At 40.7% G+C, this 24,702-nt stretch overlaps 4 protein-coding genes across 5 annotated transcripts; 1 reads left to right on the forward strand and 3 right to left on the reverse strand.

The window, feature by feature from the left end:
• Nucleotides 1–900: 900 nt before the first annotated feature.
• Nucleotides 901–9,591, reverse strand: LOC140363443 (rho GTPase-activating protein 4-like). 2 transcript variants are annotated; one of them, XM_072450006.1, is made up of 22 exons: nt 9,433–9,588; nt 8,016–8,105; nt 7,730–7,901; nt 7,485–7,647; nt 7,250–7,312; nt 7,049–7,174; nt 6,846–6,974; nt 6,169–6,390; nt 5,983–6,084; nt 5,547–5,717; nt 5,384–5,468; nt 5,261–5,288; nt 5,093–5,186; nt 4,954–5,014; nt 3,321–3,398; nt 3,099–3,227; nt 2,925–3,030; nt 2,582–2,806; nt 2,424–2,470; nt 2,127–2,346; nt 1,960–2,005; nt 901–1,276 (listed from the first exon to the last, which is right to left on the reverse strand). In XM_072450006.1, exons 2-22 carry the CDS (start codon nt 8,080–8,082, stop codon nt 1,109–1,111), a joined length of 2,502 nt encoding a protein of 833 aa, XP_072306107.1. In that variant the 5' UTR covers nt 8,083–8,105; nt 9,433–9,588; the 3' UTR covers nt 901–1,108. The 2 variants fall into 2 exon arrangements, with proteins under 2 accessions (XP_072306107.1, XP_072306108.1); XM_072450007.1 differs by lacking the exon at nt 6,169–6,390 and having other exon boundaries at nt 9,433–9,591.
• A 1,121-nt stretch (nt 9,592–10,712) lies between these two features.
• naa10 (N-alpha-acetyltransferase 10, NatA catalytic subuni) lies at nt 10,713–12,597 on the reverse strand. The gene is made up of 8 exons (XM_072450008.1): nt 12,390–12,597; nt 12,104–12,202; nt 11,969–12,027; nt 11,851–11,896; nt 11,643–11,758; nt 11,503–11,547; nt 11,274–11,358; nt 10,713–11,195 (listed from the first exon to the last, which is right to left on the reverse strand). The coding sequence occupies exons 1-8, from the start codon at nt 12,408–12,410 to the stop codon at nt 11,013–11,015; spliced, it is 654 nt and encodes a 217-aa protein (XP_072306109.1). The 5' UTR covers nt 12,411–12,597; the 3' UTR covers nt 10,713–11,012.
• Nucleotides 12,598–12,958: 361 nt separating this feature from the next.
• Nucleotides 12,959–21,700, forward strand: LOC140363446 (ceramide kinase). Its single transcript, XM_072450009.1, has 13 exons — nt 12,959–13,251; nt 14,238–14,333; nt 14,549–14,686; nt 14,771–14,899; nt 14,975–15,038; nt 15,143–15,288; nt 15,359–15,433; nt 15,514–15,666; nt 15,770–15,875; nt 16,344–16,438; nt 16,513–16,709; nt 18,256–18,560; nt 18,967–21,700. The coding sequence occupies exons 1-13, from the start codon at nt 13,110–13,112 to the stop codon at nt 19,052–19,054; spliced, it is 1,734 nt and encodes a 577-aa protein (XP_072306110.1). The 5' UTR covers nt 12,959–13,109; the 3' UTR covers nt 19,055–21,700.
• On the reverse strand, nt 19,363–23,597 carry LOC140363447 (glucose-6-phosphate 1-dehydrogenase-like). The gene is made up of 12 exons (XM_072450011.1): nt 23,434–23,597; nt 23,126–23,163; nt 22,918–23,026; nt 22,610–22,827; nt 22,376–22,534; nt 21,881–22,006; nt 21,709–21,802; nt 21,144–21,330; nt 20,837–21,072; nt 20,217–20,293; nt 20,046–20,138; nt 19,363–19,961 (listed from the first exon to the last, which is right to left on the reverse strand). The coding sequence occupies exons 1-12, from the start codon at nt 23,545–23,547 to the stop codon at nt 19,868–19,870; spliced, it is 1,545 nt and encodes a 514-aa protein (XP_072306112.1). The 5' UTR covers nt 23,548–23,597; the 3' UTR covers nt 19,363–19,867.
• Nucleotides 23,598–24,702: the final 1,105 nt, after the last annotated feature.

Genomic DNA, 24,702 nt, shown 5'->3' on the forward strand with positions numbered 1-24,702 from the left:
CTGGAGGGAGTGTCCACAGAGCCGCGGCTCCTGAAACTGCGTGGTTATTTGAACACGTCTGAACGAAGCAGAAGAGCTGTTTAAATACGCTGTTGACTCTTACGTCACAACGTTGCTAGCATTAGCCGCTTACCTTAGCTTCAGTCGGCATCAAAAGTTGAGATCCATGACTTGTATGGGGATTATTTGCTATTATTCCACTAATATGTGCTTTCCAGACGGATTTGACCATTATTTATTGCATAAATCTATTTTTATGTAAGTTTTGCAGACTTTTTTCACCCGCGACTCACGTGACCCGTGGCGAGGAGAATATAGTAATTTAATGTATTTATACAGGGACACCCCAATGAGAAACGTTCTCTTTTTGTTAAAACACAAAATAAACAAACATAGGATAATAAAACAATCAGTAAAATTAACCAATACATGACACATTTATACATACAATGATACAATGATATAAAACAAATGCATCGGCACTGTGGGTAGTCCTGTAGTGAGCCGAGTGTCCGAGTGCACTGTATCGTGTGCTAAATAGTGCAGGACTATGTAGTGAACGAGGGGAACGAGTGTGGACTTTCAGACGCAGCAATATCTATGATCTCAATACAATATCCACCTGTGTCACCCATGGTTTCACCGGCCCAATGAAACAACAACTCCAAGACCTCTAAAACTAATATGAACGAAGAATATACAAGATTTAAAAAAATAATAATAATAATAATAATAATAGTTACAATACAAGTGAAATGACAACTGGGCCAGAACAGAATTCATATTTATTTCATTTTTCTCAGACAACTGATTATTGAAATTATTAGAAAATTAAACATTTGGGGTAATTAACTGATAATTACGCAGGGCAAGTGCAGTTTCAAGGTTCAAGACTAAACATTTCTGAATAATTTGTTTTACTTTCAAGTAATACAGTTTTGTTTATTAGTCTGCAAATAATGTATGGACAGGGTGGGCAGTCGCAGGAGGGTCAAAGTGCCTCCTGGTGAAAAGGCCAGATAAGAATACATGTGCTGAAAGCTGCTGTCACTTTACAACTCTGTTTACTTTTGTATCATCCTTCTTGTCATCCATGGAGTACAGCTCTTCAGTCAAAGGCGTCTGCAGACTTAAACAGGCCCGCTCCTCTCCCCCGTCGCACATCTCGTCTCCCTATCTTTTGGGGAGCCCGGGCAGAGGGACTGAAGGTGCTGCTGGGTGAGGCTTGTCGAGCAAGAAGCTCCTTGAAGACAGAGTCCATCTGGTGACACACATCCTATCAGAAAAAATAAATCAAATATAAATAGTAATGAAACGGGCAGAAGGAGAGAGTACAGAATATTTGTACTCAAGAAAAACGAATTAAAAATAAATACACAAAATAATATTAAAAAAATAAGGTAAAAAGTGCTCAATTACAACTACTGCTTCCAAATCTGTACTTAGGTAAAAGTACACAAGAAAAAACAAAACAATGTAAAGCATAATTAAGTTGTTTAATATGACAATCCGCATATTCTTTGAACTGGCCAGACGACGCAGCGATGTTTTGTGTGTTTGTAGGTTTAGAAAGGGGCAAAGACAGATGAGGCAGCTGTACATTGGAACTACTCTGATGATTTAAATTTAACTACCGGTAATTACAATTACATTGCTAAAATTGTACTCAATTGCAAGTACCGGAACACATTTAAAAATCCACTCAAAAAAGTACATTTACCCCAAAATCTACTCAATTACAGTAACATATTAGTAATTAGTTACCTTCTACCTGTGTATATGTCCCTATAGCTTTTGTACTAACACTTATTCAAATACATCTGTAGAATAGCTTAGAGAAACTTGGACCGTTGCCATAGACATTAACAATTTAAAAATATATATATGAGTTGAAAATTCCTCAAAATGTATTAAAAACAAGAAGCTGAAACTCATGAATATCTTAAGTGGAAAACAAACCTTGTCTAACTGTACAATATCTTCATTGGATATGCTTTCACGTAACCTGTAAACATAGAAATACAGAGACAAATATTGTGTAATTCATCACACAAATGCCAGCTGTGACACCATCTTGTACAACTTTCCCCATGTGGGACAATAAAGGATTATCTTATCTAACTTACTCTTTGCGCACAAAGCCAGGAGAGTAGACACGTCTTGGAATGAACTGATGTCCCAATGGAATTTGAAGCATTCCTTTTCCACTTGAACCAATACTGCCCCCTGCTGACGCTGCAGCCCACTTGCCTTTCTCACTTGAGGCACAGCTGTTGGCTCTGGGTCTCTCAGCCTTTTTCTGAATTGGCACAGAACTCTGCTCAACAGAGATATTCACCTCTGAATCTAGAGTGAAAAACAGACTGTAAGTTGCCATTACAGCAGCTAAAATGCAATAGTTAGCTGACTCTAACAATCTGTACCTTGGGATGTTTCTACAACTTCCGCCTCTTCTTCCATGACTGGTTCACTGAAATGTAAAAAAAAAAATCATTTTCAGATGCTCAAATTTTAATACATGAAATGATTGGGCAAAGAACAATAGGATTTGTTTTTAATAGTAAATCATCTGTTTTCTTACCAGTCATCCTCCTCCGTCATGCACTTCTCATAGACAGGGCCTGGGACTTCACTCTGACTGGGGAAGATCAGCTCGTGTAAAAGGATGATGCTCTTCACTAGGTCATTGATCTGAGGCTGCAGCATCACCGCATCATCCTCACTTGCTCCACGCACAAGACTCGGGCCAAAACACACAGCCAGATTGTACGGCTGCATCATGTTCTCGTCACTGTACTGAGACACACTAGTCACACAAAACAAATGCACATTAAAGACAAGTGTATTGCTATTCACCCGATTGAAGTATGATCAACTCAATATGGGCATATTTCAGCGAGTTGGCCTGTGTATTTTATACTTACTGATGTAGGAATGCGAAAAGGTATCTCATAACAACAATGATGGGCTTCGGATAAGAAGCAACAACCATTTTAAGCTGAGCTGCTCGGTCAGCTTCACCCTTTATTTCTAAGGGGGAAAAAATGTTTTTATCCCCAATTCACAGATTAAAGCTATTAATCCCATCACACACTCACGTGCATACTCCAGTAGTTGGCCTGTGCTCTCAAGAGGAAACAGTGGGTTCTTCAGACCTCGAAAGTACAGTTTTAGGACTCCAGCCACTGAGTCTAGGTTGTACCTCTGCTGGGTCAGAGGGTCCTCTCCTGAAAGTGGAGCCCACAACACACTGCCCAACATTATTAATGCTCGACAGGGAGAGCTACAACATAATACTGAAAAAGAAATATATACCCTACCTTGCTCAAATGCATCCCTCAAACTGTTCACTTCCATTTGAGATCCTGGAACCCGAAATATTCCCTCATGGTGAAGCCCTAGCAAAGACATTTATTTTTAATTAATTCATGAAACTAATAAATACAATCATAATTAAAACTATTAAATAAAAGTGCCTGCAATGCAGATTATGTTCTATTATACTTGATCAAAACAAGTCTAGTTTGATAGAAAACAAAGGTTTAGTTTCTGGTGAAACCAATAACACCTTTTCATCAGGAGGTCCCGCCCAGTGGGCAGGGCCTACCCAGAGTAGGATAAATATCTGAGTTCCCGGTCCTGATTCGCAGATTGAGAATGACTTTTGGATAAGAGTAGAAACTTATCGTTTTTATTTCTTCAAAAAACAGAGTCCAGATGACTTCAACTGATCTTTTTTTTTTACATGGGACAGAGAGGGTAACTTTATTTTGACTGACGAAGAATGGGAAAGTTTATGTACATCTCAGTGGAGAACACATAAAATCGCATTCTGGGGGAATTCTGTTGGAAAAGTGTGACAGGTTTTGTTGTAAAACAATGTCAAAGCTCATTATTCACAAGCCAATGACATTGACATTCCCTTTGATTTCAGAACTATATATTTTGGGGCTTGAAACCCCTTCAGCTTGGGGGGCCTATTTTTTCCTAAAATGCCTGAAAAAATTACCTACTATTAAAACTGAAACTTTTCCTGACTCTTTGGAGTACAAACAATTAGCTTGAGCCTTTGTGAAGCTGAGACTCTGTAGGTTTGGCCTCTGATGTGTTTTACTGTAATTATAAGTAGTAATAAGTAATAAGTAGTAATTGTAAGTAGAAACAAGCTCTGCACAGAGAAAATAATATTTTAAATTCCACCTTGGTTTTCATTGTTAAATATATGAATGAGTAAAGCTGGTATCACAAAAAAAAAATGTTTTAAAGATTATTTTAGGGTAAAATTTTATATTTGTGGGTTTGGAGTACAAACTGACCCTAATACTTCCCAGAATGATTGATTTGACTAGAAATTAGTGGATTACAGCCTGATTTTTAAGGGAGTATCTACAGTGCCGCGGCTCCTGAAACTGCTGCGCTATTTGACCGCGCCGGGTAGGGTTAGGGTTAAGGTTAAGGTTAGCCATGAGGCTATAGGCAGTGCCGCGGTTCCTGAAACTGCTGGGCCATTTGCTCTGCAGCCATGACCAATTTTTAAGTACAACATACCAAGCAGCTTGATAGTTCGCTTTTTATAAGATGGTGGACAAAATTTAATCAATATAGTAACCTAAGCCTGAGGGGTTGAAACTCCTGCCATGAATACAATCAATGGAGATCTCTGAAGCACACATTTGGCGGTAATGAAAAACGCCATCACCGAACCTGTAGTCAAGGACTGGATGGACATTATAATGGACATAAGGGAAATGGAAACCAAATAAAAATAAAAAGCACATTTGGACTCAATTTGGAACTGGATAAATTCTACAGATTTTGGACTACGTGGGACCACCATCTGTTTTTCAATGTGTCGTGATTTTGTTTATGCATATGTTCCGTGCTATTTCTGTTATTTTCATATTTTGTGTATTGTTCTCTGTTAGTGTTTGTTTTGTGAGTTATTTTCCATACCATTCAGATTTATAAAGCGAATGCAGCTTTCAACAACAATTGGTATCTGCTGGCCTGAATCCTGGAAGGTGAAAAAGAAAACTGTAACTTATAAATGTCAAAATCTGAAAAAAACAAAAAGAAAAGCTCTTAAAATTACCGCAATGAACGACAACAGGTCTTTATTAAAAAGTTTCTGATTGTGCATCAGATTTGCACTCGAACAATTCTTCTTCACACGAGCAAATTTGTGTCTGCAATTTTAGAGACATTTTAAAATAAATATAGAGAAAATGTTGACACAAACTTAACTGTGACCTCGTTGTACCTTGGCTGATGTCCATTTGATGCTTCAGCTAAAAAGGGAAAATATTAAAATTTCAGTTCTGTTTCCAACTTGGATTTATTTTTACTTGAAATATTTGATATGTGAGAAATGCAGAAGTGATACCTTTTTCCAAGGCAACTTTAAGCAAGTCATGTTTAGCTTGCAGTTTATTTACAAGAGAACTGTTCACGAGAAAGTCTTTCACTCTCTGGATCAAATGTGACAGCAAAAAGTAACAGTTAACAAAGTCTATATTTTAGAATTCAAAGTAGCTCGAGTAACTCACAGTGAAGTAGGCAGTTTCCAGCTCAAGCACGTTGGCTTTACGGCGGGCAACACTGGGTTGGACTGAAACACTCTCCGAGCTGTTCTCCTGGGCCATTGCACTGAGCTCCAGGTCGTCCTCACATATACAGTCAACCAGCATCGACTGAGCTGCAGACATGCTTTTACTGGCCTGGAAAACAGACAAACCAATAGTTTTTTCTACTGTATATTTAAAATAATTGTTTTGCTTCATATTGATCTTGAGTATAATGCCTTTTGCTTTAGGGTTCTTTTACGTTACGTTCAAGAAAGTCTCAAATTCATTTTCAATGCACTTCAGTCCAATGCAACCACTACATTATGTGATTTAACGATACAAACAACCAAATTAAATGAGCCGACAGTGGATAAAGTGTTGAACATTATGATATACTAACTATAATGTGGCTGTTTACCTCCTCTGTCTCGTCAGTCAGAGCTTTTAGCCTGGTCTGGATCTGTTTGAACCTGGTGTCGAGCTCACAGATCATCTCGCTCTCTAAACTCACTTCTGTAACCTGGGCACAAACATTTCTGTTATAGAAAAAGATGCAGTGAAAACATGGAAAAGGACACGGGCTGAACAGGGTCAAAGCCCACACCAGGTCTTCATCATGGGGCTGATAGTTGAAGCGCAGGGGCATAGAGAAGGCGTTATAGTGGTCCTGGAGGAGGGTGTCCCGGTCATGGCTCTGGTCCAGGCCAGACACTGCTCCCTGAAGCTGCTCTAGTCCTAAGGTGAGGTTCTGTTGGGCCCTCCACCGACTGGACAGGAAGGCCTGCATTACTCTGCTCAGAGTGAGGTGGTACCCCGTGTCTGCACACTGAGGAACAAGTGGAGGAAAAGATAATGCAAGATTTCTAAAACATTTGAGATCAAACTAGAGATCATTGCTTTTCTACTACCATACAAGGGACTCATTTACAAACTTTCAAATGCTGATAATGAGTTATACACAAAAAAAAATACATATTTATCCAATGTAATTTACCATAAAAGCACAATGAGAGGAATTTCTGTTTGTACCCCAACTTGTCTTTTATTAACAAACCTCAAACAAAACAGCTAGTTCCCCTTTTCAGACAAGTTTAGGATTTGTATTATAAAAGATGATTAATATTAAATAGAAAGGGTGGGTGAGCAAAATACAAAAATACAGTTTGCATGTCATGGTGAAAGGCACTGGGGAATCCATTATTAGGACATTGCCAAACAAATACATGTTTATTTTTGTATGATACAGAGTGTAGAGTACAGACTGCAATGAGAGGAACTCACGTCTATAAGAGTGGAGATGTCTTGGAGATAATACTTATTCATGGAGGCGTTGGCTGCAGAGAGGTTCAGAAGATAATCGTTTCTGCCCTTACTGCACTTCAGGTAGACGTCTTTTACCTTAATTTGCCTCTATAACAAAAAAAATGATAAAAAGGCCACTAGAAAAACTGCATAGAGAAATTTGCGAAACAACCAGGTCACACTTTTTCTATCAACCGCTCCAGTTTCTTGGCACCAGTTTTGTGCTTCTCTTCTTGTTTCTCTGCCTCTTTCAGCTTCCCCTCTGCGCTCACATAGTCAGAGTGGTACTGGTAGTATGTCCGCCAGGCCTGCACATGCACAACTGTGATTTAGTTTGTCTGAAGGAAACGTAAAATCGCTCAGATGGTTTGGTTCACACTCACAGTCTGCATCTCTGTGGTGACTTTGAGTAGGCCGTCCTGTAAACTTGTGCAAATGTCCCGACTCTGACACAAAAACAAAGTTGAGATTCTAACCCAGCGCTGGAGAATAGGTCAAATACAAGTTTCCTACACAAGTCTGTCTAATTCAGTTCATTTAAGATATTTTAGTGCATGCAATGTTTAAACTGTAACCCTCAATATTGTGCAAGATGCATAGTATGTAAAGTACAGTTACCTTTTTAGCCAGGCGTTGTGTGTATTCAAGGCAGTGGTTGAGAGGCTGAATAATGAAAGTGCAACAGGTTTCACTCAGTAAGTTGTGGTCCTTACTTTCTTCTCTGGTTTGGGACAGGAGAGCAACCCAGCTTTTGCTCACTGAATGGTTGCTCGGGTCTTTTCTGTGGCACAATTGAAAACAACAAAATATCAAGTTCATTCATTTTCAATTTTACATTTACATTTGTGTGTGGCAGAAATTACCGTTTTATTCTTGAAGTGAACCTTTCAGCAAGTTTTTCAAGTGATCTAGCATATTCACTTTCGATCTCTCCCCTTCTCCGGAGATAATCTGTGAGGTCCTGAAGTTGCTGGCTCTTGTGCTCGAGCTGCAGGTCTAACACTTTGAGCTGGTCTACGAGCTGACATCGCACCTCTTGGCACAGACATGAACACAATGTGAAACAGATATTAAAGGGTGTCGGCTGAATTCGAAGGTGTGATCTTTTTCAACAGAATGAACCACTCTCAAATATCTATGTGATGTTACCTTTGATTTGTGTGTCATAGTCCACCATTCCAACCTTGTCTTTTCTAGGTTTCACATGTGAAGTCATTGTTGTCCCAACTGGGTGGAATTCTGTGAAAATTACATTTTTCAAAAATCATATAATAAACATTATGCTTATTGATTTGTATAATGTAGATGCATGCAATTTGTTTTTGATATAATAAAAATCTGGTGTAGACTGCCACATAAGTGAATGCTTGCTGATCTTCCCACAACACAAATGTTCACACATTAGAAATAAAAAAAACAAAGCACTCATTAATCTTACTGTAACACATGTCGTGAAACTCTTCCTCGTTGTTGTGTTCTTGCTAAACAACTAGCAGAGCAGTTGGCATGTGCTGCGGCCCCCTGCACTGGCTATTCTGACTGACTTACATGGCAACCCAAAATAGATCTAGTAACATCGCAACTTTAAATAGGCTGAAGCACATGACATACAACCCTGGTGTACGTTTGTTGTAGTACTTAAAGTAGTTTCAGTAGGACGATTGTCAAAGCTTAAGAGGGCACGTGCTATATAGGGGCAGACTAACATGCAGCATGTCTTTTTAAATACTGATTCCAAAAAGGACAACTACATTGTTTCTAGTTCAAGGCCATCATCAAGTCCACTGTCTGTATTGACTATTGTTAAAGTATCCAAACTGATTCAGGCCAGTCAGAAGAGAGTTTAGATAAAAGTCGGTGGAAACTCAATATCTAACTTTGTAGTAGCCAAATAAATGATGCATTAGAAGATTAGATATTATGACTTGATTGTCACATGTTGTGGATATGAGTGTTTATACCGGTATAATGGTAAAATTAAGTAAAGCAATGTGTGTTAAGCATTGAAATAACTTCACAAGATATTCATAGGCCAATTAAAATGGATAGAAGTTGTGTAACAGAAAAGGGAAGAGTAGAGCTTCACCCTTCGTACACTTGTCACACTCGGTCTCACTTTCCTCCTTTACTTCCCTTTTCTATTAGGTCTATTATCAAGCATCAGCACTCTACACAACAGTCACTTTGTTTCTATTTCACAAACGCATTACAAGTAAATATTTCAAGAAGACTTCTCATTCTTTTTCAGTGTGTTCAGCTATGACTCAGATTTCAAGAATGACCATGACAAAGCCACATTTTAATATATATTCTATAACTAACCAGTAAAAAAAAAAAAAAAAAAAAAAACTTCAATAACACACTGAATATAGAAAGTAATGTTTAGAGTTCAACAAGCACCAACACGTTCCATCAACTGTGGTTACACTCTTTGCCAGGGGGTGTTTTTCGCAATCAAAAATACAAATGCCAATAATCAAACGGAATAATCTTTTACAGCACAGTCCATGCTAGAGTTCAAATGACAATAAAAGTTATTCATATAAGATTTAAGTTAATCACTCACCTTATTATGGGCAGAGTTGACTTGTGGCTTCTCCAGACAAGCAGCAACTATAAAATGTTAGTTAAAAGCACTAAGCGCTCAACTGTTTCTCCTCCCCCTCAGTGTGGATGTGGGTGGAGTGCCGATCATCTGCGTCTCGAGTCTTTCACACTGGGGCTGCTCTCTCACTCTCACATTTATAGAACCATCAGCTTGGCATTATACAAGAATGAGTAACTTACCTCAAGGCCTGTAGTGCCGCCTCCTTTTCTGCTGCAATCAAAGACCAGCTGTTCTTACTGATTAGTCCCTCCTCTCTGGCTACACACAGGCTGCCACTGACATCAGACCTGTCAAAACTTGCTATTAGTTATAAGCTTGGAGGACTCTCCTGAGATATGCCTGTAGATCAAGGAAAACTACGGCCCCGGGGCCAAATGCGGCCGACAGACCAACTTAACAGGAAGCCAAGTTGGTCCAAACAACAAAATGTAGTACTTTTTTACTGTAAAATTGGATCAATTCAAGCATTTTGATGTTATACCAACCTAATTTTAATGTTCCAAGTCCTATCAAAGGTAAAGGTGTGGAGGCTCATCCAAACCATATCATATGAAACATTTCTAATGATTCACTTCACTTCAACATTGTCGAGTGTTTGTGGCCCTCTGCTCCCTACAAGTTTCAAAATGTGGCCCTCAGTAAAGCGTTCGGACACCCCTACTATAGATAGAGATATTGACCTCGGAAAAGTGCTCAGCAGTCGTGTATTGTACCCATGAAAGAGACTCTGCCTTCCATTTGAGTTTTTGAAGGTGTGAGAGTTGAGATTTTGTGACAAAGACTAACATTTTGTGAGTCAGTCTGAATAATTGGCGTGGATCGTTTCAAGACTTTTTTCCAATGCTTGCTCGAGTTAACAGCGGTTTGTTAAACAGCTTGACCGATTTTTAAGCAAAAGCCTCAAATAGAGAATAGGTTATTGCCTACAATGTTCCACAGTATGGCATTAAACTCAATTTTCTCAATGGAGACAATCAGTAGATGCCGCCAGGTCAAGTTACAGATCAGACCTGTGGAGGGGTGTCCATGCCCAAAGTAATAACGCATGTTTCGCAAGTTATTTTTGTGCTATGAATACCCATGTAACATCCCTCCAATCCAGGTCACCAAAAAATGACACATCTGCTTGTATTTGATTGGCAGAATTGTCAATGGCTGCCTAAGAACAGTTATTAACGTTATATAATTAATTTGTTTCATCTGTACTTAGTGGAGCTGCATATCAACACAACAGACCATTAGTATTTCAAAGATTTATTTGTGTTTTGTATGTTAAATAGAGAACCTGATTAATGCAAATAGTTCATATTCATCTTCAATTTTGAAATTGTCTCTGAACTTTGGGCCACCTGTACAACATGCCAATAAAAAGGGTAAGAGAACACCTTGTCCACTTATTATCCATCCCAATATTAGAAAGTAAATAAGCAGTGGACCTGATGACAGCAAACCTCTAAGAAGCCAATGGGTTTGTGTTCTCTGTCCCAGATAAAAATTTGAAATGGATATTAATTTTAAAAAATGCCTATAGGTCTGCATCATTGTGAATCAGATGAAGAATCTTTGACGTCTGTGCTTTCTGTCGCCTCGCTGACTTCACTCAGCTCTTTGCTCTCTCCTCCGCTGTCTCGCTCACTCTCTCGCTCTTGATCTCCAGATCCTGATGGGCTCTGGCCAGACAGCGAGTCTTGTCCTGACACTCGCACACCACACTTTCTCAGCTGGTAAAATGAAAAAAGAACAAAGTAATAATCTGACATTAAACCTACAATTTACACATTGTAACAAAAGGTCAGTACATCATCAGCCATGTGCGCCAGGTCTCTCTTCATGGCATAAGCGTCTTCTCCATCGGCATAGTACTTAGGCTCCACTTCACTGATCCTAAAATACATTTTATTTATAATAATATATATATATATTTTAATACATAAAAATTATATACATACACATTTATACACATACACGCGCATAAATGCACCACACTATTGACAAATACTATGGGTAAAGCTATAAAATTGTACTTACTGGAATTTGAGTGTGTTTGAATATAGATGCAAGGCTGCCCGATTACTGAAGTGAAAAAAATAAAAAATAAATGTACAGCATGGACTTAATGGACCGAATAGATGGCATTCTGCAAAGTGTCTTTAGCATCTTGGGTGTACCTTTTGCGTACATGAAGAGAGACATATTTAGCGTTGAAATTTTCAATCATGGCCCGACTCGCCTGGTCCATCAGTTTCTGAGCCAAGCCCAGTCGTCTGTGAGAGCGCTTCACAGCCTGAATGAGGAATCAAAAGAACAAATATGATACTAATGTGTAATGATAATAGTGTACGGTAGGTGCGGTTTAGTAGTCTTTTCCACTCTGACCAGAGATGTGATGTGTCCATGGGGTACATCATCAGGGTCCTCTTCCCTGCAAGACAAATGAGATGGATTTAAACCAATGACAAAACTCAAGTTTAAACATCTTGGGAAATCATCTTACATCTTCGCTAGAACGTATCCAACTATTTTCCCATTTTCGTCTTCTGCGATGTAGGACAGCTGAAGTTTTAACAACACGTCAGAAATACTGATGTTATGTTAGTGAATGTGCAGAGAGATGAGTAACGTTATTCACCTGAGGCCATGATAGTCCGTGATAGAAATAGTATTTCATCTGATAGTTTTCAGGAAGACATAGCAGATTGCAGTGCTGCATATTCATAAGGTCCTCTGGCTGTGGTTGTACATTGAAATCCATGTTATTCAGACAAATAAATAAGAACGAAAACAAACTAAGCATGTAGCACGCCCACAATCTGGTGATACCGGTCGAGCTAAACATGTAGCTTAGCCATAGCCCAGACCATCACACCATTCAGACAGAAACAGCATGGCTTTTGAAAAGATTTCCTTTTACTTACCCGTGCGTTTCTGATGTTCATTTTGATGACTTGCTTATTTGACTTATGGAACAACTGAAATAAGTTACTCTAGTATGAACAGTCAGTTCATGATAACTACAACTGTAATATTTTAAGAGACTACTCGTTAGTTCAATGCTCGCTAATAGCTAACCTAGCTAAGCAGGAAGAGAGATTGAAGGACGTTTCCGGTGTGGCTTTAAAATTAATTTCAAAACAAAAGTTTCAACCTATGTGAATCTTATATTTTGAAAGAACTAGCCAGGCACTGCGTCTGCTGCAACTATAAATAGAAAACAAGTAATACGAAATATAAAGCTGTTAAAATACTTAAATTATAAGACTTTAGCCTGCTATGAATGTATAACCATTGATTGTTATCTTTAAATGACTAATACGCACAGCAAGCAGTAACATAAAAGAAGAACATAGGGAGAAACAGGCAAAAACCCCTGTAATTAATCTGTCACAGTCATTTAGAAGCTAAGGAGGCTTCACGCCCATAAAGTGCGTCATGCAATAATAGCAGGTGTCACTGGGGAGGGACCCAAGGAAACTGAATGTTTAGAACAACACCTATGTTCCTGCTGCTACACTGAACATTATATCAACTGCTGGCCAGATGAACTAAAACACATAACGTGGACTAATGGGGGCCCCTGAGCGCCCGCACCAAAAGGGCGCAGAAAACGAGCGCTCAGGTGAGCGGTGAGGTGATAAATGAGAGCGTCTTCCCAGATGGAGACGGACCTGCGCCTGGAGTCCACGCTCTGGATCCGGAGCAGGCGCCATCGGGCTGTGCTGACCGGCTGGCATTTCAACTGGACCGAGGTGGACAAGAAAAAACGCCACAAGAAAACGAGTAAGAGGTTTTTGTGTGTCTGATATCAAAACACACACACGCACGCACGCACACACACACACACACACACACACACGCACACACACACACACACACACACACACACACACACACACAGCCTATTTCTCCTAGATTGGTCACAGTCAAGTTGAACTTGGCAAAGCACGTTTATTTGCACAATTTGTACACTAAGTGCTTTACAGAACAGGATAAGATTAATTAAAATCACAACACAAACAATTAAAAAACAAATCATTATTCAACTATTTTACTAACTGATGTTTATTACTATTCTATTTATTATTTAGATGTACTTTAAATAAGAAGAGTGCAGATAAATATGCACAGCTAAACAGAACTATTTTGGGCCTAGATTTGAACATTGTCCAATAGAGTATAGGCTTATTGCCACAAGTTCACTTCATCTATTAACAAAGAGAGAGAGAGAGACAAACAAATGTAAAAAAAGAGAAAAACGTTTTACATTTTCCCATGGGAATTTCAGCTATTGGGTCAAATGATAACAAGTCTAGGCTACATGTGTCAAAATGAGTAGGTCAGTCGTCAATCATGTATTGTTTCCTAGGTGCTGTTAGTATTTACTGAAACGTGAAGAACAAGTCCAACAGCACTAGCACGAAAGACACCTTCACACACTATGTTTACTGAAAACAATGAGCTGGAGCAAACATAGTATAAAAAAAAGAAAAAGAAAAAAAAAAGTGGTTTATCTTAAAAAAATCAGTTTGGCTCTAATTTTAGACCTACTGTCCTTAATCTTTTTGTTTTGATCGTAATTATTGCCTGTTATCCATGCATAACCAATGTGTAAATTGTTGAATTCTTTACAGTAAAAGATTTTCCATATAAAAAATAATGGATTTGTTTTACACAAAAGGGCATTTAAAATAAGACTTTCCTCTGTTTTAGCAAAAGTCCTATTAGTTCATTTTTTGCTTTGGTTAATATTTGGTTGTGTATTACAGTTCAGGTGCCTGTGTCAGAGCTGGTTGGAGTGGAGGAAGGCCGAGTGCAGATCCTGCCTCACAAGTTGAGCGAGGATACAGACAAAGACTTCACAGGTGGGTGCGCCTGTGGGACTCTCCTTTTGTGTTGGAAACCCCAAGATGTAAACCAGTTCTTGACTCATTAACCAAAAGCATACTATTTAGAACCTCGTCCTTTTCTTAGATAAGGTCATAAATAATTGATCCCAAATGTATTCTACACATTTGTTTATGTTTCCGCAATGTTTTCCATTGCATAATGACACGTCTTTCTGGGTTGTTTATTTTAGTTTTCTACATCAAGCGCTGCAGTCGCGTTGGCTCTTCTGGAGTTCTATGGAGACTAGGCCAGACCCAGTTCACTTGTCCAAGTCGAGTGTTGAGAGACCAGTGGATCAAGCACCTGAAAACTGCTCTGAAAACGCACAGTAAACACTTACCCACAACATTTAGGTTATTCAATAACATTTCCCTCAGCTAACTGTAATAACTTTACTTATTGACTTGTGCAGGTCCGTTACGTCCTAACCGCTTGTTAGTGTTTATTAACCCTTTTGGAGGAAAAAAGAAAGGACAAGAAATCTATCATAGACTTGCTTCACCACTGTTTGAGCTCGCTGGCATTAGCTCACATGTAATAGGTAAGGACTTTTTCATAGGCAGTATATATTTTTAGAATTTTTTTTTAACCATACACATGCATTTTTTTCCACTAGTGACCCATCGGGCGAACCAGGCCCGTGACTACCTGCTAAAGAAGGACCTGACTGGTTTTGATGGGTGAGAGCTGTCATATCTCTGTCAACTCTGTGGTTTACCAGCATTATCACAGCTAAGCACATTGGGAGGCCTTTTCATAATAGAGCCTCTTGTGTTCCCGACAGTGTGGTGTGTGTAGGTGGAGATGGCATGTTCAGCGAAATACTTCACGGTTTGATTGGGCGAACACAACAAGAGGCTAGCCTTTGTGAGAATGACCCCGCTGTGACTCTGCAGCCCTGCCATCTTCACATTGGCATCATTCCTGCAGGTGAAGCCCCTGTCATTTAACATAATAAAAGCATGATCATGTCCGTCTAACACATGCTGTACATGCACAGGCTCCACGGACTGTGTGTGTTATGCTACAGTGGGAGTAATAGATCCCGTTACCTCTGCATTGCATATTATTATAGGTAACAAAAAACTAACTGTGATTCAAGATAATGTGTTTAAAATCAATTGTATTAATATCATAGACAACATCCTTTCTCAGGAGACTCACAGCCTTTAGATGTGTCTGCGGTCCATCATCCGACCAGCCCGGTGCACTACTCTGTCTCTTTATTGGGCTATGGGTTTTATGGAGATGTTTTGGCTCAGAGTGAGAAGCACCGCTGGATGGGGCCACTCAGATACGACTACTCAGGTCAGGATCCAATTTAACCACAAAAGAAAGCGAATGAGATCATGAGAAATAAAAGAGCATCATATCTATAGCAAGCTTTTATAAACTCCCCTATTGCTTTTAGGTGCTGTGGTGTATTTGAGCAATAGGAGCTATGCTGGCATAGTTCAGTACCTACCAGCCGACCCACGGCTCTCCAGCCCCAGAGACAAGACACGATGCTTTGCTGGGTAAATCAACGCAACACAGAGTTTGCATTTTAAGTTGTTATCAGTTAGAACAATCAAGAAGGCCTGGGATAACAGGAAAGCAATCAAAAGAGCGTTTTTTGTGCCTAATGATAGTTACTGTGCCATTGTTCTTATTATTTAGTGTATTTATTGTTGAAGAGGCAGCAAGTGGTTCAGTGTCTTGGGCCTACAGCAGTGACTCAGGTGTTGAGAGACTGAAGGTGAAGGAACTTGATCTGTTGAAACGTGAGCTGTGGGCTCCAAGTCTTTGTCTGAGGCCGCCACAGACTGTATGTACAATCTATGGAGGCAGCAATCTTGACACTTATAGGAAAAACTTTGAAAATGACAGTCAGTCCATAATGGAATCATGATAATAATAGCTGCAGCATAATAACCTTAAATGTATTGGACAGGATCTTTCAATTATTACAAAACCGATAATACGTAATTATTTTTCTTGTCCAGATGCAGTGTTTGCTCCAGGAGTACAGAGCGACTCTTTCCCTACTCAGCTTCACCGTGTAGGTCCCACTTGAATCAGTTTAGCAGTGACTCTGAAGGTAAAACCACGAACAACATATTTGGTTTGGGGAAATGAACACTCATGGAGCCGATTCTTTTCTCATCGTATTAGGAGAGTGGGTGACTGTCAAAGGCAGGTTCAGGTGTGTCTCTCTCACCTGTATGTCCAGCTCCTGTCCCAAAAGTCCTCTGGGCCTGTCCCCCTCTGCTCACCTGGCCGATGGGACGGGAGACCTGATTCTGGTCAAGGACACACACCCCATGAGCTTTCTCAAGTTCCTGTATAGACACACCAACTCAGAAGACCAGGTAAGATAAACAAATTACTATAAGCAGTGTGTGGTACTTGGGCCAATCCGCAATCATTGGTGTAATACACTTTCATAATTTTAAGCACATTTTTGTGAAATATAGGCTACTTATTATTTAATTAATTTCATGTAATATTTATTAAAGAGAATGTTCTTTAGCTAACACAATAAAAACAATAGAAAAAAGAGTCAGGGATTTAAACAGGCTCAGGTCGCATGCGGTCGCATCAGGTCGTATGCGGTCGCATCAGGTCGCATGAGGTCGCATGCGGTCGTATCAGGTTGATTCAGGTCGCATGCGGTTGCATCAGGTCGCATCAGGTTGCATGCAGTTGCATGCGGTTACATGCGGTTGCAACAGGTCGCATCAGGTTGCATGCAGTTGCATGCGGTTGCAACAGGTCGCATCAGGTTGCATGCAGTTGCATGCGGTTGCATCAGGTCGCATCAGGTTGCATGCGGTTGCATGCGGTCGTATCAGGTTGATTCAGGTCGCATGCGGTTGCATCAGGTCGCATCAGGTTGCATGCAGTTGCATGCGGTTGCATGCGGTTGCAACAGGTCGCATCAGGTTGCATGCAGTTGCATGCGGTTGCAACAGGTCGCATCAGGTTGCATGCAGTTGCATGCGGTTGCAACAGGTCGCATCAGGTTGCATGCGGTTGCAACAGGTCGCATGCAGTTGCATCAGGTCGCATGCGGTCGCATGCGGTCGCATCAGGTCGCATGCGACCGCATCAGGTCGCATGCTGTCGCATCAGGTCGCATGCGGTCGCATCAGGTCGCATGCGGTCGCATCAGGTCGCATGCGACCGCATCAGGTCGCATGCGGTCGCATCAGGTCGCATGCGGTCGCATCAGATCGCATGCGGTCGCATCAGGTCGCATGCGGTCGCATCAGGTCACATGCGGGCGCATCAGGTCACATGCGGTTGCATCAGGTCGCATGCGGGCGCATCAGGTCACATGCGGTTGCATCAGGTCGCATGCAGTCGCATGCGGTTACATCAGGTCGCATCAGGTCGCATGCGGTCGCATCAGGTCACATGCGGTTGCATCAGGTCGCATGTGGTCGCATGCGGTTGCATCAGGTCTGATACTGTTACTCCAGACCTCCGGACCGCATGCGACCTGATGCGCCTGATGCAACCGCATGCGGTCCGGAGGTCTGGAGTATCCTACTTGAGTAAAGGTTTTGATTCTTCTTCCCTCTGTGAGTAAATCTACTAGTGTCAAGAACCTTATGACAATATTGAATTATTTGAACATTTCTGTTTCTTGTACTGCTCCCTCAGATATGATGTACTGTAGTTATTCTCATTTTTGTGGTCATTTGAAAACACCTAATTTTGTGCATTATTTAAGGGCTTTCCAATTAAATCAACTTAAAATTATAAACTCTCTGTATCACTGTACTCTTACTTAAGTTATTTATTTAACTACTTTTTTTATTTAAGTAAAAACTTGGTCTTCCCACCTCTGATCATATGGAATCAATATTACAGTGGTGTTATGGTCCTTCTATCTAACATCTGCTCCCTCAGTTTGACCTGCCTTTTGTGGAGGTCCACCGCGTCAAGGCTTTCCGATTCTTCCACCTCTCTGAAGACGATGAGAGATATCAGCATGAAGACAGTCCCATTGCAGATGCAGAGAAAGGGACCACGGTCTGTAGTGAGGATCCCTTGAGGACGAGTGGCTCTCAGCAGAACCTTGTGAACAATGACTTTGAGAAGAAGCAGAATAGTCCCACTTCGTTGCTGTGTGGAGTTTGTTGCAAGAAGACCCCAGATGTATCTGTGTGGAACTGTGATGGAGAGATACTTCCCTACACCGAGATACTCTGCAGGCAAGTCCATGGGACTCTCATTGTCTGGATTATATTTATTTATTTATGATGTAGTTTGTTAACACAGGTTGAAGTACGTATTATGTGGCAAGTAGTCATATGTAATTTTTACTTATTTTTTTATTTCAAGTTACTCAGACATATTGTTTTTACAAGTTTATGATTGTTTCTTCTGCTCCAGCTGACTGCGTTTCATAAACCCCATCCTCCTTATATACTGATCTTTGTGACACATTTCTGATTTCTGATCTCATTTCTAATACTCTCCATTCACATTTCCCCCAATTAAGGACACATAACATCTTCAACATGGTCTTCTTGGGGTGGTGTTCGGTCATGCAATAGTTTTTCTTTACTCTGCGCTCTGAAATCTGACTTAATTACGCCATTTAATTATCCCTTTCAGAGTTCATGGGCAATTGGTCCGCCTATACGCTCGGGGCATAGAAGATGAAACAACTATTCAAGATGGCACAGGAGAGAGACGCATCTGACAGGCGACATATCTTGGACTAGAGGTCTTGATACATGACTTAAGCAGTCCAGCTTAAGAACAGACATTCACACTGTGAAGGCCTTTTATTTGCAGACAGCAACAGAGTATTTATTTTCTGGACACACACACACAACACACACAACACACACAACACACACACACACACACACACAACACACACAACACACACAACACACACACACACACAACACACACAACACACACAACACACACACACACACACAATTCAAGCAATCAACTTTCTCACATAACTGGGCTAATAAGTAACACATTTTTGTCCCAGTATGAGGTCTTGGCTGTGTATACAAATAAAAGGTGCAGAAGTGCACCCATCCCAGAGGAGAGGCTGATCAAACACATGTTCTTAAGGCTGGGTTTCCCACAGTCCAGTTATTGGTAGGGACATTACTGTTGATGGGGCACTCCTGGTCAGACTATCTGCCTGCCAAACAATTGATACGAGAACATAACATTATCACATCAATAAATCATATATTTTACAATGATAATGATAAAGTGCTCAAATCAAGCATCCAGGTGGTTTAGTTTGGTTAATGTTAACAGAATGAAAATCACCTTACCTTGTGTAGAAACTGGGCTTAAACAAGTGACCTGATTTCATTGTGTTAAACATTTTCAGCGTGGAGGTATAAAACAAGGGAAATTATTTATTTTTTAATTTAAATTTTACAGGTGAACATCAACATCTAGCAGCTAAATGATTAATTTTCATGCAAGTGTCACTAAAATCACGGTAAACATGTCCACTGTGGTCTGAGTTAATTGGGTCTCATGTTGCATAGTGGGGCTGCACCCACTTGTAAGTCCCTCCATAGTGAAATCCAACTCTTCGCATGAGATCATATGCCTCAATTGGACCACGGCTGAAAAAAAGGATAAATAATAATAAGTAAATAAGTTGAACCAGTAAAAAAAAATATTATTGAGAAAGGCATACAAATGTGTACCTTCCGTATGTGTAGGATAAAGGGGCTGTTTTTTCTTGCTCTATCTTGTGGAGGAGTGGAGTAAAAATTCTCCAGGCCTCCCGCAACTCATCACTTAGACACAAGCAAGTGTGGGTTAATTATAATCAATGAAATGTTACTGCTTAATTGTGATTAAACATTAAGACCAACCTGCGGACAAAGTGCATCTGGTTCCCACAGAAGACATCCAGTATCAGTCTCTCATAGGCATCAGGCAACTCCACATTCTAGAAACATGACAAAGCAATAGTCCAAGTCATGACATTTAAGAAGAAAAATTAAGCCATCATTAAAAGGATCTCAAACTGGTGAATCTAAACGGTCCATACTGAATGATGTAGGGCAATGAATTGATTATTTCCTTTATCATTGTCCACTATCGGCCAAAATGTTATTTCTCACTAGTTGCATCTAGTTCATGCATTCCATATGAATATAAAGTTCAACTTACTGTGGCTTTTTAAAATAATTGCATATAACACAATAACATATAAACACAAACACAAAGAAAAAAGAAAACAAAACCAGAGAGAGAAACAACAGTAGACTTCCAGCAAATAATAAAGCAATAAAAGAAGAGAAAATTACGGCACAAAGATTATTTTTTTTTTACCATTTTAACAAGTGTTTCACGTTATAGTCCGTTTGGCCAGATTCTGATCATGTTATGTTTAAAGGAGAGATTGTAAATATTTAGCTGAAATAAAAAAGGGTCTGTGGTATGTATCTTGACAATGAACGAAGGACAAGTTAACGTTTTGGTGCTGTACCTTGTATCTGCTCTTGTACGTGAAGTCCAGCTCCGTCTCCTCAGGGCTGAAGTAAACACCGGGTCTCTTGGTCATCATCTTCAGGTAGATGGCTTCATCCGGCTGGACCCGCATCACTAGCTCATTCCGCTGACACCTCCCACCGAAAATGTCCCCTGGCACATCAGTGAACTGTAGCCTGACTTCTGCTTTCCTCTCGTTCAGGGCTTTACCACAGCGCAGTATAAAGGGAACCCCTGATTGAGGAACATGTATTGAAGCTTTAAAACAATTCTCTATAACAAAAGTATCACGTTATTCCTCTCACCGTCCCATCGCTCGTTCTGTATATAAACTACTGCTGTAGCAAAGGTGGGCGTGCATGAACCAGCTGGAACAGTGGGGTCATCCAGGTATCCGAAGCGGGCCTGTCCCTCCCCCTTGACGTCCCCCACATACTGTCCCAGGACCACATCGGCGGAAGAGACAGGAGCCATACGTTTCAGCACTTTCACCTACAAACGTTGGAAAAAAAGTCAAGCTGGTTAACAGTTGGATGCGTTATTACAGTACATGAGCAGGAATAAAGTCGCTTTTTCAGTAACTTTCCCAATGTATGCCAAATTATAACCACAATTAGGGCAGAGAGATTCTAATCTGCACATGACTTCATAGGTTTGTCTGACGAAGAAATGGCTGCTGTTTTGCATGATGAGGAAAGTGACTTGGAATGACACGGATACGTGTCTGTGAATGCAAAGTGGGAGATTTACAGGTGTAAAGTAGTATTCGTGCAATAACCTGGAACCAGCATCTCTCTGTTGACTTTGTCTTGGTTGATGTATTGTTTTCTGCTGTCCCTGTACAAATAAAATAATATCATAATATCATACCTTTTCATCTCGTACATCATCAGAGTTAGTAGATGCAGGTGTATCCATGGCAACCAAACATAGGATCTGAAGCAAATGATTCTGCATCACGTCTCTGCATGAGAGACAAACGGACTGGCATTAAAGGAAGTGTATGTTCTCATCTTTAGGTTAGCGTGTGCGTGTTGCATACCGGATTATCCCAAAGTCGTCAAAGTAGCCTCCACGGCCGTGAGTACCAAATAACTCCTTGAAAGTGAGGACCACACAGGACACACTATTCCTGTTCCAGATTGGCCCAAAAATGCGATTTCCAAACCTGTTGACAAAGATGTGATAAAAATGCAAATGTGTGAGGACCTGTCCCATTGAAATCATGAAAATTGGACTAAGATTAACAAAGCACAACAGATTGTTTTGGCATCGGCACCACACATGGCTTCAGAACTATTTAGGCCTCATAACTAATGCCATGGACATAATAAATGGGTATGTTTGGAACAGCTTTGTGCAATTTGTTTTTGTATGTTCTCTCTGTGTCATGTTCCTTGTTTGGTTGTTTGTTACATAAAATATAAATATATATATATATAAATAAACAAATTATATATATATATATATATATATATATATATATATATATATATATATATATATATATATATATATATATATATATTTTAAGTACCTTAGCACCATGAGGTTCTGCACCATCTCCTTTCCCAGGTAGTGGTCAATGCGGAAGATTTGGTCTTCTTTAAATAGTGAGGAGAGGTGACAGGAGAGCTCCTGTGAACTCTGGAGGTCACGACCGAACGGCTTCTCCACTATGACCCTGTTCCAGCCCCTGTCCCACACAACATCAGCTGATTAGAATGTGCTTAGTGCATGCATGTTGGGGATTTCAACAAGCTTCACTGACTTGTGGCTGATGCAGTGCGCGCTGATGTTAGTGGTCACACACTGGTACACTGTGGGAGGCAGGGCCAGGTAGAAGAGCCGGTTGGCCTCAGCTCCACCAGGGAGAGATAATAAATGGACTTGGAGTTTGTTAAAAGAGGTGGCATCGTCATAGCTCCCACAAATGTAAGAGTTTTTACTGAAGAAAGCTGCGAGGCAGTCGCTGTCTGCATCTGTGATCTAGACCAATACAAAACCCAAAAATATTTCCTGCTGTAGATGCCAGATATTTATCTCAAACAATGTGAAACGTGTCATGATTTTAGATACTTTCATATGGGGCAGGCATGCTGTTTTGATGTCCGGGACCGTCAGGTTGGAGCGAGCATAACCCACAAAGTAAGTCTCATTTGGGAGCAGGCCATCTCTGTACAGCCACCTATAGGAGCCACACAGAACAAGTCAGAGGCAGTGATCCATAACATTGGGGGGCAAGAGTCAGCTTTTGCAAGAGTAGCATGTATGAATGAGAGCTCACCAGAGTGTTGGGTAGATTTTTTTCTTTGCAAGATCTCCCTAGAAAAACAAAAGAAAAATACAGATACAATACATAGTTAGTTTGTAAACAAGAAGAAAACAATGCTGATAAACCTTGTGACTATACAAGGCTCCACACAAGTAGTGGCAAGAGAACATGACACAACTTCAGTAAAGATCAGCTTGATCAAGATACTAACCCTAAGGAAACTGCATTGCTACATGACATAATACAACTAGATAAAAACACGTTTCGAAATGGGTACAAACCACAGCTTTGACTTCACAGATTGAATAGTTATTACTCACTGAAGCTCCAAAGATGATGAAAATGTGAGCCTTGTGAGATGACAGTGGGTCTCCATACAATTCCCTTCTCAGCTGCCCAATGATTTCACAGCGGTTTAACGCTTCAGAAGACATGTCTGCACTGCCTTGTGCCTCACTGAACTGCACAGTGGACTTTCTCCTGCTCAGTTTGTGCCTGCACAGCCAGTGTGTGGAAACCACGTATCATTGGAGGGCAAAACAGTTGAAAGAAAATACTGCCACCTGTTGATTCAAGACCATACTGACCAAAGTTCACCAATCACCAATGTGCATTATATTTATGTCCATCTGCCTTCATGAAATATGAAATGTACTTGAAATTCGGTGTTGCAAAATATCTCTGCTCAGTTTGGTGCCAAAGACAGAAGTGGCTTTAATGTTGTTGTTGTTGTTGTTGTTGTTGTTTTATGGCGGTTGGCATCCGAGTGTTGCATTACCGCCAGACTTTATTCCTCAGACGTTTCGTAGTCCTCAGACTCTGTCGTAGTCCGTAAAAGTACTCCTCCCATCGCTTTGGCGTTACAAAGCCCATGAGGTCATGATGTGTTTTTGTGACTAGAATAGTTGTTGTGTCAGAGACCAACCGGCTTTATTCCAGGGAGACTCTTCTTCACCTTCCTCGCCCTCTTTGACGTTCGGTGCTTTGGAAGTACAAAGCCCATGAGATCATGGGACGTCTTTGTTGTTTTACAAAGCCCATGAGGTCATGGGACGTCTTTGTCGTTTTATCCTTTAGAAGTCCTTCTTCCATCACTTTGGCGTTTCTAGGCCCATGAAGTCCAAGCGCGTTAGAACATCCTCTTGCTCCTCATCCTCGGCTCAGTCTCCAACACCCCCCACCTCTATAAACGTTTACCCAGCCCTGTGCTACATAAGTAAGCAACCACAGCCTGACACAAACCCTGTGACTGGATCGCCAGAACGTTCCGCAGATTGAACTCCCGCCCATTATTCCGAAACCACAAGGCCAACCCGGCCCTTTCCCTATCATAAGCCTCACAGCAAATCAGCACATGCTCGACAGTCTCTGGCACCCGACAGTGACCACACAGACCGGTCGGATGTTTGCCTATCCTACTTAGTGACCAATTGAGTCCAGTATGGCCAATCCTCATGCGGGCGAAGGCCCTTTCCTCCCACGCGTTCCTGCCCATAGACCCGCAAGGACCCACACTACCCTGTATGTGATAGAGATGCCGTCCAGTAACACAGTGGCTCCAAAATTCCTGCCAAAGGCCGACCACATGA

The sequence above is a fragment of the Eucyclogobius newberryi genome, unplaced genomic scaffold (genome assembly GCF_026437365.1).
Source record: "Eucyclogobius newberryi isolate DKJ021-1_F unplaced genomic scaffold, fEucNew1.0.hap1 SCAF_17, whole genome shotgun sequence".
In the NCBI taxonomy this organism is placed as follows: Eukaryota; Metazoa; Chordata; class Actinopteri; order Gobiiformes; family Gobiidae; genus Eucyclogobius; species Eucyclogobius newberryi.